At 42.1% G+C, this 19,283-nt stretch overlaps 1 protein-coding gene across 2 annotated transcripts in view; it reads left to right on the forward strand.

The window, feature by feature from the left end:
* Nucleotides 1-11,455: 11,455 nt before the first annotated feature.
* The window catches only part of LOC124066744 (FERM, ARHGEF and pleckstrin domain-containing protein 1), a 49,125-nt gene continuing 41,297 nt past the window's right edge, over nt 11,456-19,283 (forward strand). Inside the window, exons 1-2 of one of the 2 annotated variants that reach the window (XM_046403485.1) lie at nt 11,456-11,779; nt 15,206-15,412. In XM_046403485.1, the coding sequence (XP_046259441.1) occupies nt 15,233-15,412 (180 nt within the window). In that variant the 5' untranslated portion in view covers nt 11,456-11,779; nt 15,206-15,232. The remainder of the gene's footprint in view (nt 11,780-15,205; nt 15,413-19,283) is intronic. The other variant, XM_046403484.1, reaches the window with a different exon arrangement.

Raw genomic sequence — 19,283 nt, forward strand, 5'->3', positions numbered from 1 at the left:
GTATGAGGGTGCTAAGTTCAAGGCAAGCGGATTGACATGCTCGAGGAAACACTGTTCACTTTGTTGTTCTCTGAGATTTCTTCGATACTCGAATTGCTCCTTTTCTCCTGTGCTTTTCCCACGTGTAATCATCTATAATATTAATGTATTTAATATTCCTCAGGAGCCCTTCCCAATAACAGGTCTTGGCTGCCCTCCTGTACATCAGGGCTTTAATAGCTGGTTAATCAGTAATTAATCAGGTCATGTAATTTGGTGGCTCTGGGGATGTAAATGGATTAGTCAGTTATGAGCTGCAACTTGAACACGGGTTTTTAGTGTATTTCCATTTTGGAAAACTCCTTGCCGAGTTAACCATTAGCTATTAATAACTGCATGGATGCACAGATAACTATAACTGGAATGCCTGGGAAAAACATGATTCTCAAGCAAGATGTGGAGTTGTAAGGAGCTTCTTTGAGATGTCTAAGTGGGTGCGTGGATGTTTTGCTTGTGAAGGACGTCAGAGATAGTGCTATCTTTGGAAAGTAAGTTCCACTGACTTTAAAAATATACCGTATGCATATCAACAACGTTTTGAAAATCTGTGTTTTACATGATGAGAATGTGACACTTTTCCCTCCACCAGCTTCACAACACTGAGGTGATCACTGCTGTGGACCAGGATGGTAAACACCTACTCCTGCCTGGTGCTGTGGTGCCTGTCTGGGTCTCACAGGGGCAGCTACAGCTGCCTGGGAGTTGGGCATGTGCTGGGCGTCCGGACCGAGGGGTGCTTCCTGTTTGATTTCATTCTGAGAGGAGCTATTTACAATCTGTCCTGAAGACTGCCGTGTCACATTAACATTAATTAATTAACATTAATATTCCCCTTTGATGTGAAGCCCTCACCTCTGCAAAATCTCCTCTGTTGTGTCTCCCAGTTGACTTCAAGAGTGCTGGAAGTTTTACTTCATTTCAGACTTAAATTTGTGGTATTTCCTTTTCACTGTCTAGCCTGCTGCCCACTACTCTAAATTTGTTCCGCAAAGATGTCTTCTGTTGTGTCTGTTGATGCCTGTTTCCTCAGTTAAAGAACAGATGAGCTCTTAAATTTTACTTCCCAGATAGCCATTCAGCTTGGAATATAAATCCTGATTCATCTTTTCAAAATGACATAATTCCTCAGAGACAGCGATTTGTCTAGCAGAGGCTGGAGGAACAGAGGCCACCTTGAAGAAAGGGGGAATCAGCTCTGTGTTTTAGTACTCAGACAGCTCTGGATTTCCTGTTGCTTAGTTCAGCTTCAACAGAAGTCGTGTTGTTTGATATGGCACAAGCATAAATAAGGATTGTTACAGCAATACATGGAGCATTATGGAGGGCAGATTTCCGACATACTTTATCTAAATAGATTATCATGTTTTTATTTGGGACATTATTGGAGGTTAATTTTATTTTTTGAAATGTTTGGAGCTGAAGTTCCCGCTAAGGTCACAGAATTCAATGAAAGATTGTGCTGTGATACCACCTTTTGTTTCAGAATTTGAAAAACAAGTTGCCATTTGGTTACTGCTTCATTTGCTTTGCAGAGCACTGTGAAACAGATTTAACAAGAAATAAGAGAAGCTAATACACAGTAGTAAATAATGTTTATTTAGAAAATGTGTTTTTGAACAGATCCTTCAGTTCTGACCAGCATTGATTCAGAGTAAATCCCTCGTGTAAGAGAGAGCGAAGAGCTAAAAATTTAATTTAACGATGAAAATGGTTTATCAGTTCTCCTTTCTCCTTGGTTTGCCTCCAAACTCATTTTAGAGGATGTTTTGAATCACCGATGCAGAGTGGAAGTGGCCTGTTGGGGGAATCACCACTTAATAGATCTTAGAGGAAGTGTGTGCCAGCATCTCCTGTGAGGCACTTGTCAACATCCACCCTCAGCTACCTAATGTGAGTAAGCAAGTGAAGAGTGAGCCTGTGTGGTCTGTTTGTGCTGTCTTGCATATGGAGGTGCTTTATCCACCCTGATGAGGCAGGGCAGAGGGCCGAAGGACCTGATGGTGAGAGGTCTCAGAGGGGTTCATTAGGAGCCAGAATCCCTCTGGCATCACTCAGTAGCATCATTTGTGTTTGTGATAACATATAGTCAAGTGTAGTTAAATTACCCCTGTTGTCCGGTGAAAAAGGTTTAATGAGAATGGATTACCAAAGGCTTTGCAGGAGCCAGCCTAATAGTTGCTGTGAACCCTTGTTTGTCAGACTGGTGTTTTAAAAAATGCCACTATGCACTCCAGTTACACTTTTCCTCAAGTCCTTCTAGAGCTGTGACAGAATAACTTTCAACGAATGGTAGGTAGCATCGTGAGATGTTGAATTCTCAGTAGGGAACAGACTGGAAAAGAAAAATAAAATCAGCATGAAAACAATCCCCCCCCCCCCCCCCCCCACCCCCCCCACTCCCCCATCCCCCCGAGTTTCACAGCGTAGGTGTATGAATTAAATAGGCGCTGACTCATTGTTACCTGTTCTCAGCTCTGGCTCAGAGGCACAGGCATTGCAGCTGTGACACAACAGACCGTGTTTGTTCCAGCTGAGATCCTCTACATCAGTATGTCAAATGTCAAGATGAAAGGGGAGAGCTGCATGAGTCATACCACCTCCACCGTCCCCACCCCCATCTCTCCCAGACTACAGACAGCAGAGTCCCTGGGGTATCTGCGTGGGATATAGCAGTCCGTGACAACAAAAAAAGAGGGCGTGTGTGCCCTGTGCACTTTTACTCCAGCAGACGCGAGTTCACGAGGCTGTTATCCTGAGATGTAGGGGAACACCGTGCCACCCCAGCAGTTTTCAGGATGAAGGAGATTCCAATGCATAGACCAAACAAAGGAGTCTTTAAATTGCTTTAATCGTCTCATTGATCAGTGGAGCATTAAAGTCTCAATGTGGTCCAGACAGGGGCTGAAGAGTGTGGAATGAGGCTTTTTATCTGAGCAGCACAGGAGAATTGTGGAAATCGTTGAGACGTAAAAGAGAGAAATTAGACATTTAGTGGAAAAAAATGTCCCTTTCTGACTGTTTAATGAAGTCCAACAACACACTGTAGATCAGATTTTAGCCTCTTTTCCCTGATGGTAAAGATGCTTGTCGTCTGCCTGCGTTTTTTTTTCTAGGATTTTGGAGCACTGGATGATGTGCTTGTGACTGACATGGCGTTTTTATTGCTTGTACTGTATGTTAGCTGGAAGTCACAACCAGTGAGGAGAGGCGAGCTGTTATCAGCCCACACTCTCAACCCCTCCTCTCTGATGTTTCATGGCTTTTTATATTGGAAACAAATGTTGATGTGCAGGAGGGGGAAGATGGAACAAACAAGCCGAGCTAGGACTGTCAGAAGGCCTAATAACTAGGTGTCATGGCAACCACATGGCAACACATGAGTTGTCAATTTCACAGTCTAATTTGCAGCTGTAACAGAGGAGTGTGTGTGTGTGTGTGTGTGTGTTGGGGAAGGTTGATCTGTGCAAACAGCAACAAAAAATTGCTCTACTGCATGCATGTGCTAATGTCACCCATCAGCAAAAGGCATTAGGGTGAGCTCACTGCAAAATATCACCAACTGCTGCAAACTGCAACTGCAAACAGGTAGCATTTGTCATGGAAAGCAGCTCTGATGAAACTGGCTGAATGCGTCTGTGGATTATTCAAAGTAACTGGGACAAAGACCTGTTTCACTAAGTTTTTAAAATGGACTTTTAAAAAAAAATGTTGTCAGCAAAAAATGTTGTACACAAAAAGCAAAATTTTATTCATTTTGCTTTTTCTGGACAGGACAGGACGGGTTTTAGGTAGCTGAATGTTACATGAAAGAAATATTGTACGTTTAGTTACTTGACAGATTAGAACTTTTACACAAAAAAAAAAACATATGATCATTTCCTTAAATAGCATAAGTTGTTTTCTGACTAACCTATATGCAAAGTAGTCAAGTTTAGGTCACTTACAACCAGCTGAGACTCTCACTGGTACCAGCCAAAAATAATAAGTAATTATTAGTAAGGAACATAAAAACTCCATAAAACAGAGATGTGTTGCGTTTACACTTCAGTTCTTGTACAAACAAAAAATACAAAAGGGCAATGAGTGAGTTTTAGTGATGCTGGTAAATGGTTTTGTTACCTTTGTTCAAAGGTTTTTAAGGAAGCTTTATTTGTGATATTGCAACTTTCACTTTAGTAAGTTATCTGAATACCATCAACAACTGCAAAAGCCTGGACACTAGTGGCAGGTGATAAATGTTTTTAGATAGTGACCTTAGAGACTGTAAATCTTTTGTACATAAGATAAGATAATCATTTATTGATCCCTGGATGGGAAATTCAAGTATTACCACATCTCAGGACAGAATAAGTACAGAAATGAGCAGGTAGCAGAAAAAAAGGATAGAGCATTTATTGAAAACAGAACAGGGAAACAACATAATGCATTTTAATACAAAACGTATCTTATAGTAAGTCATATTGTAAAGTGTTCAAGTTATTTTGTCTCTCTCAACAGTCCTAACAAAAAATAATCACTACATGTTTCACAACAAAAGCAGTCAGTAAATAGCTTGTAAAGACTGCATATTTTTTTTATATTTGTTTAACTCACCTCCCACTTATGTTCCGGTGACCAGTCTGTAAGTTATTATCTGCAATTAAGAATGACTCTCAGTGTGCTTAATTGTGCTTTTCATGTTTAGATGAGCACCAGTGTGATGTATAATGTTGTTATGTAAACAGATTATGAAAAAGGAGCCAAGCCTGCAGTCCCTGGAGCAATGATTCACTCAGATCAAACCATGAAAACATGCTGATTTTAGATTATGGTGAGAGGGGGGAGGCCTCCTGCACCCTCACTGCTATTGTGGGGTCAGAACTGCTCCCTCCTCCACGCTGCTCGGAAGTGGGTGAGGTTGTTCCAGAAGTCCCTCCTGGATTCCTCACAGTTTCACTATGTTGTACATTTTACAAACTTCCCTTCAGGAATGGAGAAAAGCTGATAGCAAAGAACTGATGGATATTTCTGTTCTGTCACAGTTCCTTATGGACCATCAAAGTGAAAGTTGTTCTTGCAGACTCCAGATCCCAAGTCTATACCATCTGTCGCTATGATGTAGTCCTCTGAAATTATAAATTGCGATACTAATTACATGGCTTTATACAACAGCTGAAGGATTTGGTGTATTCCTACATGTGAGACAGAACAAAATATTCGCAGACTGACATTTTTTTTTGTGAGTTACATTAAACGTGGCACCATAGAGAGCTGTTGTGGTTCCACTGGTGACTGACATATATACAATCAAATGAAAGCTGCATCCTAAGTGGTATTACACTACCAAGCACATAAATCCTATGGCATGTGAATCTAACAAAAGGGTTTTTATGGTCAGCCAGAGAATCTCTGCATTATGTTTCCCATGGAGGAAATTGTTTTTTAGCGGAACAGAAATGCAGCAGTAATAAAATCAGTGTAGTAAGCCTGCCTTTATACATTTAGGACAAAGGCAAACAGAGCATGTGATGAGGCTCACACCTGCTGATTATCTTCTCTTGCGGAGGTGGAGGGCTCAGCAGGAGCTCCAGGATGCTCATGTCTAAGGGGACGAGGCCTCATTCCGGAGCCTTGAATGGTCGCGCTGTGCACAAAACAGATTCCCTCCCTCTGCTGGATCAGCCACGACAACTCGTCAACTCTCTGCACTATTTTAGAATTTCAGGGATGTCAGAGTTGCCAAACATTGGAAAGACCCCAAAAGTGTCCAACATCTGAAGACAGACATTATTATTGGATCTGCTGACAACAGTGATGAATCTGAAACATCATATAATTAGCCGGCTTTCTAATTATTGAAGAAATGTTTTTGATTGTGATCAATAGGATGTAAATTGATGCCTTATTTAGCATCAAAAATGTACATATTTAGCTAGATTAGTACAGTAACTGCACTATTCACTTCTCAAACAAGTGATACATTTTAATGACGATAAATTTAACATATTGTGTTTTTGGGGTGCCAAGAGATTTTCAGTGGTGGTCTCATTTAAGGCTTTCGAATTGATTTTGACTGAATGAGACTAACTTTTTTTGTCTTGTTTGAAAGAAAACAGCCTTTTGGAAACTGTTGGGGCATACTTTCATCAAAGGCTGTTAAACACTAATTAGAGATTTGATTCAACCAACATAAGAATGAGTACAAAAGTTGCTGATTTCAGTATAGATTCCTGATGTCACAGCATGTTAATTAAGGGTTTTGTTAACTGTATACAGCCTGTCATAATACAGACACACTTGTCTTCTCCATTTTATCAAAACATCAGTTGTAATAAATAAAATTAAGAAAACAAGCAGGCAGACATTATTTTAAGTGAGCCAAACGTAGCAGCGAAGGCAATTAGACTGCAGTTAGTGCACTGTGTGTGTGTGTGTGTGTGTGTGTGTGTGGGTCCAGGCTCACTCCACATTGACTGGAACAGTAGGGGTTGGAGAGATGTAAAAGTCTAGCTCTGGCTCTAATGACCTGGTATTCAAAGTTGGTGGAAAACAGTGACAGGGCAGGAGATGCGGCAGCTGCTGCAGAGATTAAAATAGAAATAGAATCTCATTTCCATATTCTCTCCCCTCTTAAGGTGAATACAGCCTCAGGGAAGTATATTATGTGGAAATGTTAAAAAATGGCCCACAGGCTGCAGAACTCAGAGGTCCTGACAGCTCAAGGATTGTTGAGTGCCCTTATTTATTTATTTGTAATTTAAATGCTCTTGTGTTTAAAAAAATGCATCACTAAAGCTTTATATCAACTCATTCATTTGACATGCTGAAGAAAACAAGAAGTCTAAACTCTGGTAATATATTTAAAAAAAAAACTTTAGTTATAGCTGATATAAATGTATTAGCTCAAGAGTTAAAAGAGTCAGATAAACGTACAGTGAGTGGAATGGGAAACATACAAATGAGTATGAGTAGTACTCTAAAAATGCAATTATTCAAGTGTTTCCTCACCCTATAGTGATCAGTGTGAAGTTGACTCGTGATTTCATTACATAACAGGATAAGAGATCACTAAGAACATGGCACAAAATCTCGATTGCTTACATAACTAATCCAAAACAGCATTGTCTCTTGTCTGTTTTCTCTTTCCTGCCGCAGCTCTCACTTGTTTTCACGCTTTCCCTGACATGTTCATCTTTGCCTCACTTCCAAATCGGTGCCTCCAGAGGGCCTCTGAAGCTGCCAAGACACCGAGTGTGATTTCTCCATCATCAGTCCCACACCACCAAGGCGTAGGAGACTTCTCTTCCTGCCAGCGAGAAGGTGGGCGAGCAACAGACATGAAATAGAGACAAGGACAAATAAAAAAACGAAATCCCAGTTTCAGCTTCCCAACACGCTGCTCGTCTTTTATCCCTGTCCCTGCATGCAGCTACACGGGCCTACATGGAAGAGTGGGCGCGGTGGAGGCACCAGGCCCAGCCGAAGCCTCAGGCCACTATGAAAAAAAAGAAAAAAAGGAGAGGAGAAGCAGGGACTACAAAGCAATGAACACTTAGCAATAGGAGGAGATAGGTCTCCTCATGATCTTTATGATTATATAATGTAGATGCACTGTTGATTAATTGGTTTATCCAGGGGTGGGGCAAGAAAGATTGCCAAGGACATTAGAAGGGATAAGAACCCCAAAGGGAAGTGAAATGACCAAAGACTCTTAAAACGATCTCAGAGACTAACGAGTTTTGCAAAACTACTATAAGTTGATGCAGAATGATCACGAAGAGACAAAAAATTAAATCGATGCAAATGTAATCACAGAGGCATGTGGACTACCAAAAAGAGATGAGAAGTCACCATATAGAGAACTAAACCCAACCCTGGATTAATCTGTTTTGTGGTCTTAGTGTGGTATTCGAGCAGCATCAAACCTCAGGCCGAGACATGTCATCAGTTTCCCGATGATACATAATTCAGTTGTGGAACAATCCACAAGTTGATTAGCATTACAGGTTTCTTGCTGGCTATTAGAGAGATGGAATAACTGCTTGGACACAGTGTTTTTCTTTTGAGCAGTGAAATCAGAATGATCATGCCAAGTTAATGTCACTGGTTTCCTTCGCCTGGTGCCAAGACTGCAGCTTCAACTGATTTTCAACTGGTGTTTATGTGGCAGACTTTTACACAGAGTCCTGATGTTATGCATGCAGGGAAGGGAGAGCCAGCTTTTAATCACAGAGCGTAACACTCATGTTATCGTGTGTGTGTGTGTGGGGGGGGCTTTTAAAGACCTATTGGGCTTGCTACCCCGCTGTCTATCACTCATGCTTCATTGGCGAGCCAAAGCACCCTCCAGTGGGCCCTGGATAAAGTGCAAGATGGTGTAACAAGAGGGCAAGTCAGGCTTTGTGTCCTCTCTACTGCCGATCCCATTGTGAAACGCACCTTTATTAATGCAAATGAAGTGAGGCTAAGTCATTGTATTGTATACAATGTAAAAGAAGAGCGTCTCTCAGCTGTTTTGCAGTAGTGTCTTTCAGCAAAACAAAGAATCTCTGCCATCTCTAGTGGATTCTGTTGCATGACTGACTCAATCTCTGATGACCTTGGCTCAGTATTACTATGTAATACACAGTAAAATAAAAAGCTGAAATCTGTCTTGCTATACTTTTGATGAACTGGTTACACATGAAACTAAGAGGGGGCAGAGAACAGGGTCTTATCCACTCCCTCTTTTAAATATAAACAAGACATACTGCAGAGTATCTGTTTTAAGATCTGGGCAGGTACTTGTTTGACAGTATTTAGAAAACTACTTTTCTTTGTTTGTATACATTAGTCAGAGACTCTGCATTCCTTTCATACAATTCCCTATTTATTTGACAAGATTGTTTAGCATCTTGACACACACACTGACTTGTGTTGTTTACACTCCCCGGGGAAACCTTAATAAATTCTGTTCTACACCGTAGGGCCACTAAAAGTGGTTAAAGAAACATATTAATAGAGCAAGTACAAATAAACTCTTAAACCCTGCTGATTCTTCTGTGAATCTCAACTGTAGTGGAGATTCCAACATTTCCAACAACATCAAATATGCACAAGGCTGAATTTTGGGATAATTTATATTAATGATGCACAAAATGTATTAATAAAATTGTGACATGTATAACATTTGATGAAATGCCAAAGCTATAAAAGTATTTTTCTTTTTATCTTGACAAATAAAAGACATTTTGTACTGTCAGGCAGTGTGGAACGAGATGATCCGGTGACCCTGATGGACAGGTGGTATAGAAAGTGGATGGATGGATGTATAAACTGCAAAAAAGTTGATGTAATTCACTACTGGGTACCATGAAGTTTCTATGGATGCTTATGATGATGGATCCTCAAGGAGTCCCAAACTAAACCTGAGAGGATCAAAAAAAAAGATTTATTGAACAAGAGAAAGAGAGGGACAAAAAAAAACAACTTTTATCAATTTTTTGCTTTTAACAATTGACAAAGTGAGCTCTTTAACCTCTGCACCAAAGGTGGGTTGTTGTCGTATTGATATGGCTGTCAGGCTTTGAAATGACTGATGTTGATATTGACCCACAGAGTTGAGCATCACTGGCCTCCTTCCAAAATCCATAATTTACATGTCATTTCATGTCAGAGCAAAATTACTATCATTATTTTTTCTCCCTTTTCCTTCAGCGTAATTTTAGTTCTTCTGAACAGCTTTCATTTAGATTCACTCTCTCCATCTTCAAATTTCTATTAATATTCACTCTTTTGGTAGATTTTATTTGCATTAGTTTCTCTGTACTTTTTGCATTGTTGTTACACACCCGTCAGTCATAACATTAATACCACCTGCTTAATATTTTGTCCCCCTTATGCTTCCCAAACAGCTCTGACATGTCAGGAGAGGGGATGCAGGACCTCTGGGGGTATTTTGTGGTCACCGGCGATGGGATGTTGGGTCCTCTGAGGTCTTTGGGTCCTGTATTTGGATTTGGCTGGATTTGGCTTATTCTGGTGCATCCCACAGATTCTCGATTAGCTTGGGATCTGGAGAGTCTGCAGATCATCACTGTGGTCCTTGAGACATTCCTGAGCTGTTTTCAAAATGTGAGGGGGGTACATTGTCCAGCTGAGGACGGGGGAGACAGGAAGAGTTGTTAGGGGGGGGATTTGGTCTGCAATGTTTATGTGAGTGCTGTGTGTCAAAGAACATCCACATGATTGCCAGAAGCCAAAGTTTCCCTGCAGAAAACTGCGTGGTAAACAGATGATTAATGTTATTCACTTCACCCGTCAGTGGTTATAATGTTGTGGCTGATCAGTGTGTAATAATAACTGTTATCTTTATTTATGTAGCACTTTTTTTAATATAGCACTGTGCTTCAAAGGCAGCAAAATGAAAGAGATAAATCACAAAATCTGTCCTCACCACATTCTACAGAAGCACCATAGACAGCATTCTGACCAGCTGCATCTCTGTGTGGTGTGGAGGCCGCAGAAGACCGTGAGGAGAGTGGCGAGGACAGCGGAGAAAATCGCTGGGACTTCTCTTCCCTCCATTCACAACATCGCACCCGAGGGCTGCATGTCCCGTGCCAGAAGCAGCAGCATTTGGTGCAGAACCACCAGGTTCTGTAACAGCTTTCCCCCCAGGTCATAAGACTGCTCAACTCTAAATGAGTACAAAATGAATCCAAATGAGTACTAAATTTCTTTTGCACTACTGTTAACTCTAACTGTTAACTAGGTCACTTTTACTACAGCACTTAATATATATATTTTTTTCTTTTATATACTTTTTATATATATATTTTTTTTTTTCTGTGCTGATTCAAATTGCAGCGAAAATTTGTTCCATGTACACTGTTGCATACTGAATGACAATAAAGTCAGTCTAAGTCTAAGTCAATAAAAACATCAAGTGAAATCAGGAATATGTGTCCAATAAAAGTGTGTTTTAAGAGGAGATTTAAAAGAGAGCAGTAAGTCGGACCATCTCTCTGGGAGCAGAGCCTCAGGACCCTGACAACAAACGCCCTCTGATCCTATACTTTCAGTCAAGCCTCTGGAGCAGACAAAAGTCCTCCGGCCAAGCATCTCAAAGTATGCAAAAGTGCAAAGAAATATAGCAAGGAGCAGGGCCCTGCAGAGCTTTAAAAGTGATCAGTAAAATCCTAAAATCTTAAAAATCTTAAACTCAGTAGTTATATTGAGTCTTGTGTTCATATTGCCTTCTCTGGTTCTGTCATTATACGTTGAGTTGCCTGTATGCTGCTTTGCACTAATAACAAAATCTCACATTAAAGCCACAGCCTGTAGTGAGAGGTCAAAAGTAGGAATTATTTACATTTCAAAGTATCAAACATCCTGGGAGCCACTAGCGTTTAGTATGTGACTTGGTTTGTTCCAGCTGACTCCGCTAGATGGTGCTGTTGCCCGTGTGGCGGTGCTGCTGAGAAGGTGGAGGTGCTGCACCTCCTTCATTGTCTGAGTAAAGGCACCGGGAGTGGATCCGCCGCTCGGTTCAATGTAATCCCGTCTCTCCCCCGGCTCACTCAGTCAGTCGTCCGCCATGGCGACCGCAGAAAGCCTCCTCTCCGGTACGAGCAGCATCTGAAACCACCAGCCGGGCTTCTCTTCGGTCACTACCGCTGGACGTGGATGTAATATCTCCTTTCAGCTGGGGGAAATAACGTTACATACGTGTGGATAAGCGTGCGTTTCGAGAGAAGTGTGTGCGTGTGTGTGTGGGGGGGTAAGTATCGCGCTGCTCAAGTCCTCTCTTCCCTGCGTGCTCTTTAGGGAAGTGATTCAACTTGTTTGAGGAGATTAGGGTTAAGTCCTGGGAGTATCTTTGCCGTGTTGTTTTGTGATCCTGTGGATTTCGAGGGAGGGGAATAACTATCGCCCCGTGTGAAAACCTTTCGTCTGTGGCCAGTTACTGTCCCGTTCGTCCTCCTGTGCGGGTTTCCACTGCACAGATATACCTTAGCTGTATGGATGCGTGCAGGCGCCGCAGTCGCTGTAACGCTTCGTGCCTCTGCGTGACATTTAAATAATCAAATATCGGGGAGGACGTGTGCAATTTCTGTCTTGTCACTTAGTTTTCTCGAGTCCTGGCGATGCATTAATGTCACGTCTTTTAACTGTACTGGCTGGTAATGTCCTGAGCATTTCAGCAGCCTGCTCCATTAACCCACATTACATTACTGGTGTGAACACACTACCAGACTGTGTGAGGTGGGTCTACATGGAGGGAAAGACCTTCACCATTTTCTGCACTTCATCCTCATTTATCATTCAGGCTGGTTTGGAGAGGCTCATATCAGCCAGGCTACGGTTGCAACACGCGTGTATCCTGTTGGTTGTCATTCATTTCACTTATGAACACATGTCACGGTGCCTGTAATGTAGTGGGAACTTAAGGTGATTCAGCGCCTGCCACACCCAGAGATCAGTGTCTGATAGAGGAAAGTGAGCTCTTTTTTTGTTATGGAGTTTCCCTCAGGTAGACAGCTGGCTGTTATCAGCCCCTGGCCATTCAGCTGTCATTAAAGGATTCCAGCTGTGCAGCGTTGGACCCCACCACGGGGCCCCTGTGTGCTCCTGCACACAGAGGAGCAACTGTTATAATTCTGGAGACTCCATAAGCCAGCAGTCACAGCTCCATGTAGCACACTTGTGGGGAATTTCAAGCAAACAAGTTCAAAAGCAGGCTGATTTGCCCTGGGAAACACTCAGGGGGCTGTAAATGTCCCTCTGGCACCGCATATTGGGCAACTATGCATTATGTCACACTCTGGCCCCTGGAACAAGCTGCCAGCTGTGCAGCTGGTGACTGTTTCTGTGTGTTTGTCTGGACCCAAGTTACCTATTCAGAGGAACACACAGAGCTTGACTCATGACTGGTTGATAAGTGATCCCTGGTGGAAGGGAGGGTGCGAGTTGGTTCAAATAATCACTGTCTCAACTCTTTCACTCTCCTGAGTTTCACTGGTGCTTTGTTTGAAGAGTGTCTGGTTACAAGGCATGCTTGTGCAGATCATTTAAGTCACGAATATACAGACTCGGCATGAGACACTCACCAATAATCAAGCAAGGGCCGCTGAGTGATGACAGTGTGAGGATCAAGTGTCATAAATGACTGGACTTGAACTGAAAAATAAGCCTGTTTCCATTTACTCCCCTCAGGACAGCACTTAGTCTGGTTTCCATCACCCCAAGGGAGTGTCAGTCCACTAGCTTTATGTATCAAAGTTATGAACACGTCCATGAGCAAGAACTGAACCTGAAACAACATGACATTCAGATACATAAAACTCAGATAAATTACATATTTGCTGTTTAGTTTAATTGTTTCATCCTAATTAAAAGCAGGAGCACAAGGATTTGACACTTGACACATCTGGATATTTTGAGACCAGCAGTCAGAACACAATTCTAGTGAATGGTGCTGAAATTATCAGTCAGTAAATTGATAGCTGATCGACAGAAAATTGGTGGCCAAAAATTTGGATTATGGACTATCTGCGTAAGCTGTTTGCCAAGCAAAAATGCCAAACAGTAGCTGGTTTGAGCTACCAAAATGGGAACATTTGCTTTTTTCTAGATTTATATCACTGAGAATTGAATGTCTGTGTTTGGAGTGTAAAAAGACATCAGATAGGAATTTGTGACATAAATTTATCACAACTAATTAATTTAATAACTGGCAACTTAATCGGTAATGGAAATCATCTTTACTTGCAGCCCCACTTGATGTCTTGTTGCATCTTGTGTTATTCACCAAAGCTACTGCGACTACAGTCTGCATTATAAACTTCTTCTAAGCATCAGACCAGACCGTCATCAGATAGAATTTTGTGTGTCTGCTGTCGTTGGCCTGTTTCTCTCTCCACGTGTTCTGCTGGATTATTTTATCCACTCCTTTGAAAGGCCTTATTCAGCTTTCAGCTTAAACTTGGCAGCAGTGATTCACCTCTGCAGTGGCTGAACAGCTGCCCACTGGCCTCGGTACTCTGATGAAGCACTCGCTCGGTGAGGTCTCAGGATGACATCAGCCTGCCGGAATGTGTAATGAAGAGAGAATTGAGCAGGACAGCAGGGCCTTCGGTCATCTGGCTGTGTTCGTCCACGGAGGCGATGGGGGTTTATAGCAGCCTGCTCGTGAGTCCACAAATTTGTCCAAACACAGTCCTCTCCCGGGCTGGGACAAACAGAAACAGAGTCAGTGAGTCACACCGCACATTATTCCAGACTCTGCACCTCGAGTGTGATTTGAATATCAGACAGGACTCTGCATGTGGCAGTGGTTCCCTACGCGTTTTGCCAGACAGACCCCGTCAGTCCAGTCACCTCAAGGATCGTCACTGCTAAACTGCTATCCGTTATTTTTACCCAGCATTTTCACCAGTTAATCCATCGATTTTAGTATATTTTCCCCGTTCATCCATTACTTTAAGCAGACTCTTTCAACTGTTTATCCATTTCTTCTATGCCTATCGTTTGTTGGGTTGTAAATCGCTAGTGTTTCGCAATTGCAAGTCTTTGTTTTGTATAATTAAAAGCAACACAATAATAGCTGGTCTGAGCCGAATCTATGTAGTTGATGTTTACAGTATTACCTTTTGCTCTCTGAGTATACTGCTCATTCCATTCACGTCTCCTGCAGTGTCCTCACCAATTTAAACCTAACTAAGTATATGTCTGTTTGCCGTTGGTCCTAATGCCTCGCTTTTACCACTTCCCGAATCAATAATCATAGTATTGACCGTTTGATTTTTACACTCTGGCCTTGTGATTCGTTTGTCAGATCAAATTTAGGGCTGCTTGATTTGTGCTTTGAAATCAAGGTCATGCTTGGATTTTAACAGTGATTGGTTCTCTCACAGGCAACAGTTCTCAACCATTAGTGACAAGAGTGCAAATGCTGAATTTGCAAATGCCCTGTGAATGTGACACAGAAGGTTGAGCAGCCTGTCCGCTGGGCCTTGTTGCATTGTTTTGCCTGCTGCACCACTGATGCACTGCAAGAGGATGTTTTAATAGTCAGATAAATTTTTGTAATTCTTGAATTGCTTTATTTTGTGTTCATACTGCATTTATACATGTGCAAGTGAATGGCATACATGTGTGTGTGTGTGTGTGTCTCCCTGACTTTCCTCTCTTGGCGTGTGTGCAGGCTGAGCAGTGAACATTGCAGTGCATCATGGCAGAACCAGACCCAGAGCTGATGGCCTCTGGAGCAGGACAGCGTCTTGGAGCCCCGGAGACTCTTGGCATCAGTACGTTGGACCCTGGGCACAGACCCCCAGCTATGCCCCCCGGACGACATGTCACCATCAGGGTCCGTATGTTGGACGACACAGAGGAGCTCTTTGACATCTCGGTGAGTTGTTGAAGCACGCTTGCCAGCCACATTTCTTGATGGGAATACTAATGTCGGACTGGGGCTCTTCATTATTGCACAGTAGCCAAGAAGAAGCTTCTCCCGTTTTCATCATAGCAGCAGCAGCCGGCTAACAGGTTGGCATGGCAACTGCATGATGTTAAGTTGTTGAATGCATGGATGAAACGGGAGGGATTTTTTGTTTAGTAATGTCAGGGTTCTTCCAGTTTATTGTGGTGATATTTATTCACTGCTTCCTAATCTCCCAGACTGTCTCAGCCCTGCTCTACAGCTGCCATCTGTTATTACACTTGTTTTTCCTCCATGGTGTCCAGCCTTTCAGGACATTCTTTGTAAACCCTCAGCTGCATGATACTTCACGTTTTTTTTTTTCCCGCATGGTTGCATTGATGACGTTTGAGAAGCCTTGTGCTGTCTTTTGGTAATGTGAGGAATGTGAGAAGGTACATAAAAAAGACAACAACAATACTTTTATTTACGTCTTTGAATGAAAAGAGCTGCGCTTTGAATTCCATTCATAATTACGGGATTTAGAGGATTAGCATTCTCATCACAGATCTATATTTAGACCTTCTAGTCTAAAGCCATTTGTACAGATTATGTAAAAGTTGAGCTAAAATTAGATACTGAATTTTAGAAAGATATTTTTTAAGTGCAATGTATGCTTTACAAACTGAATATACAGACATACAGAAGATATTTAGCAGATGTTATTCCAAATTTTGTGGTTTGAAAATCATTGTGAAAATACATTGCGGGGTAACTTGCTAACTACAGTGCCAAGCTGTTTCAAGCAGTGACTGGGCCTTATGCTTTAACATTAAATTACATGTCTGTGACCCAACTGATCCAATTCGGGTCTTCGTTAGGAACCAATTAAATACAGATTGTAGACAGACTAGTGCTTTGTTTGTTGGGGTGTTTTTGTGGGATTTGTTGACAGAGAGAAATGTATAGAATAACACCATCATTATCCTTTAAAGCAATGAGAACATAATGACATACTCGTGCCGCTGTACCCCCAGGCATTCCTCTGAACTTGTTTTGGTAAGGTGTCTTCAGACCCTGATTTAACAGCAGAACCATCGGGCGGAGCGTGCAGAAAAGGCTGTTATTTGTCTTATATAGAAGAAGCAGCCACATTCTGAGACCATTCTGTGAAGAGAAGAAAAAGATGAGTAGATAGAGGAAAGTGGGAAGTGGTGATGGAGGATAGCAGATACAGCAGCAGCCACTAAAGACCCGTTTAATGTGTGCACATGGGGCTCGGCATGAAAGCTGCTGAGCTTTGCTAGCAGCGAGTGGATGAGTGGTGCAGGGTGGATGTGTCCTTCTGACTGTTTCCCAGGGCAGTGTGGGTAGATGTTGCTCCGAAAGTGGGCGTCAGAGCTCCTTGTGCATGACTGCTAATCTTTCTAGTGCAATCATGTGTTGCACTTAATACTTAAGGCTGACTAGATTCTCACAGTGAGGTCCCGTTTGATGCCCTTATTTAACCCAGATTGTTTTTTTGTGTGTGTGTGTGTACTCTGGATTAGGTGAGGTATAAAAGCCTTGTTTGTTTTTGTTTTACGAGACAAGATTGCTCAGTCAGAATACTATTTTTAATACCAAAAGGTTTCTGTCTTTTCTCAGAGCAATCAATTTGCCAACACTGGCCTTTCAGAACTGAATATCATCCAGCAGATGATGCCTGCTTCTGGTACAAGTTAGAGCAGGTGAGGAGGGGACTTTATTCAGCCTTCTTCAGGAGTCATAATCTCTAAAAACCTGCAGTGAAACTCTGCTCTCCAAAGCTGTGTAAGAAGATATCAACCTCAGAGTTTTATAAGCACACAGCAGATTTAATGGAGTTGTAGTGTTTAGTGTCTACCCTCCAAAGCATACGCAAACGGATGATTTGTGGTTTTTGACGTGATACATGTCAGATTTTAATGGCAGCTTTGGTCTCATATGTCTTTCTCTCTGTATCTTCTTGTTTTCACTGGTGTCAGGTTTCATATAGTTTGATACACACACTGAGGTTATAAAACAACAGCACTGTCACTAGACTACAAAAGCTCTGCAGTGAGATTCCCGGTGTGTGTTTGAGCAAAGGCCTGAAACCTGGTCTACGCCAGTATGCCAATGCAGATGACAGCACCTGGCCCAGCAGGCGCAAACACTCGCAGTAAACACACTCAACGTTCACTCTCACACACTGGAGTGTGTGTCAAACCTCACTCCTCATGGGCTAATAAAAAGCCAATCAAGGCCGTTTTCATCACTTCAGTGTACGTCCTACTGCATTCCTGTCTGAACGAAGAGGTGACGAAAGTCATAAATGTGCTTATGCATACAGCCCTGCAACAATTAATCACTATTTATTACCTAATGTCAAATAATCGTGAAAAGCACTCTTCATAATTTCCTTGAGCCTGAAGTGACATGAAGTTGGTTATTTTGTCCAACCAATAGTCCAAAACCAAAACTATCACAAATGACAAAGGAGCAAATCCTTTTCACTGAAGACCCAGCAAATGGTTGACACCTTTGGCATCATGATATGGACTTGTTCAGGAAGAGCTTCATGGGACTGGTCAGCCTTGGTTGTTTAGAGTGAACGTGAACCTAAACAGAAGGGATCAGGTATTACTTGTTTCATGCTGTAGCGCCCCTAGCTTGCACTCACGTTACAATTTTTCAGTTGGGTCACTTCAGAAACAACAACTCTTGAAATCAAATTTTGCGTAGCTCAAAGCATCTGCATTCACATATGTGTGTGGACCGTATTTCGGGCCAAATGCTGCATAGCAGGGGTGATGCATACGTGGCCCTGGGTTTTCAACTAATTCGACCTTCTTGTGGACACAGCAGGGGTGTAGTTGCTATAGCGATGGTAAGCTAGAAAAAGCTTTTTTTTTTCCACTACAACAGTCAAGCTGGACAGAAACAAGCTGACGATCCTGCTCAGGAGAGGGTAACAAAAGGCCCTCGCTAACAGAAAGCGTTATTCATGCTCAATTTAACGTACACATTATATTCTCTATCTCAAGTCAGCACTTGAGTTAAAAATCTCTGTGGTCTTGATTCTGTTTTTGCCTCGAGGTGTCCAAGGAGCACTTCTTGTTCAGTCATCGACTCATAATCTGGGTGGAAAGATCTGTTATCTTTTCAGCAAAAATCAGTGCAAAACAGGAAATGTGTTCAAGTTTTCACATTGTTTGATGAAGTTAAGTCTCCTTTGAGGGTACACATTCCTCATAAATATTTGATCTGGTGAGGCTGTTTGGATGACTGAGTTTCCTAACTTTGGCAGTAACCTCCTTTTGTTTACATCTGTTACAACCCAAAAATCTCAGCTTTTTTTTTGGTCCAGCTGAGATGGAGGATACTTGGAATCCCGCTGATATTAATCTCTCCCCAGCAGCACTGAAGCGAGATAACTGAATGTTCTACAAAACAAGTTTGTCAGGCAATTATCTAGTCTTTTATTTCGCAACAGGAATAGGTTGCGAATACAGTGATGTTCGAGCAGTGACAGTTTTCAGAGCATTTTATAGTCAAAGTGACTCACTGCAGAAATTATTTATGTCTCTCTTTAATAAAACTTAAAACATCTAACCTCACCCTGTAACTGATACCAGAGGCTTGAGTTCCTGTTCCTCCAGTTCACAGGGGTAGGTTTCCACCTCAGCAGGCAGAATATCAGATGGTTCCCAAACAAAAAGGGACCTTCGAGCCATCTCGTGGGTCACATACCATACTGTGGCCTACTTTGCGCTCTGGCTGTGAGCACACTTGTGTTGATGCTGATGATGGCAGACTGGCATAGATTAAGAAAAAAAAAAACACGCTTGAGTCAAAATAA

Source organism: Scatophagus argus, chromosome 11 (genome assembly GCF_020382885.2).
Source record: "Scatophagus argus isolate fScaArg1 chromosome 11, fScaArg1.pri, whole genome shotgun sequence".
Taxonomy (NCBI): domain Eukaryota; kingdom Metazoa; phylum Chordata; class Actinopteri; family Scatophagidae; genus Scatophagus; species Scatophagus argus.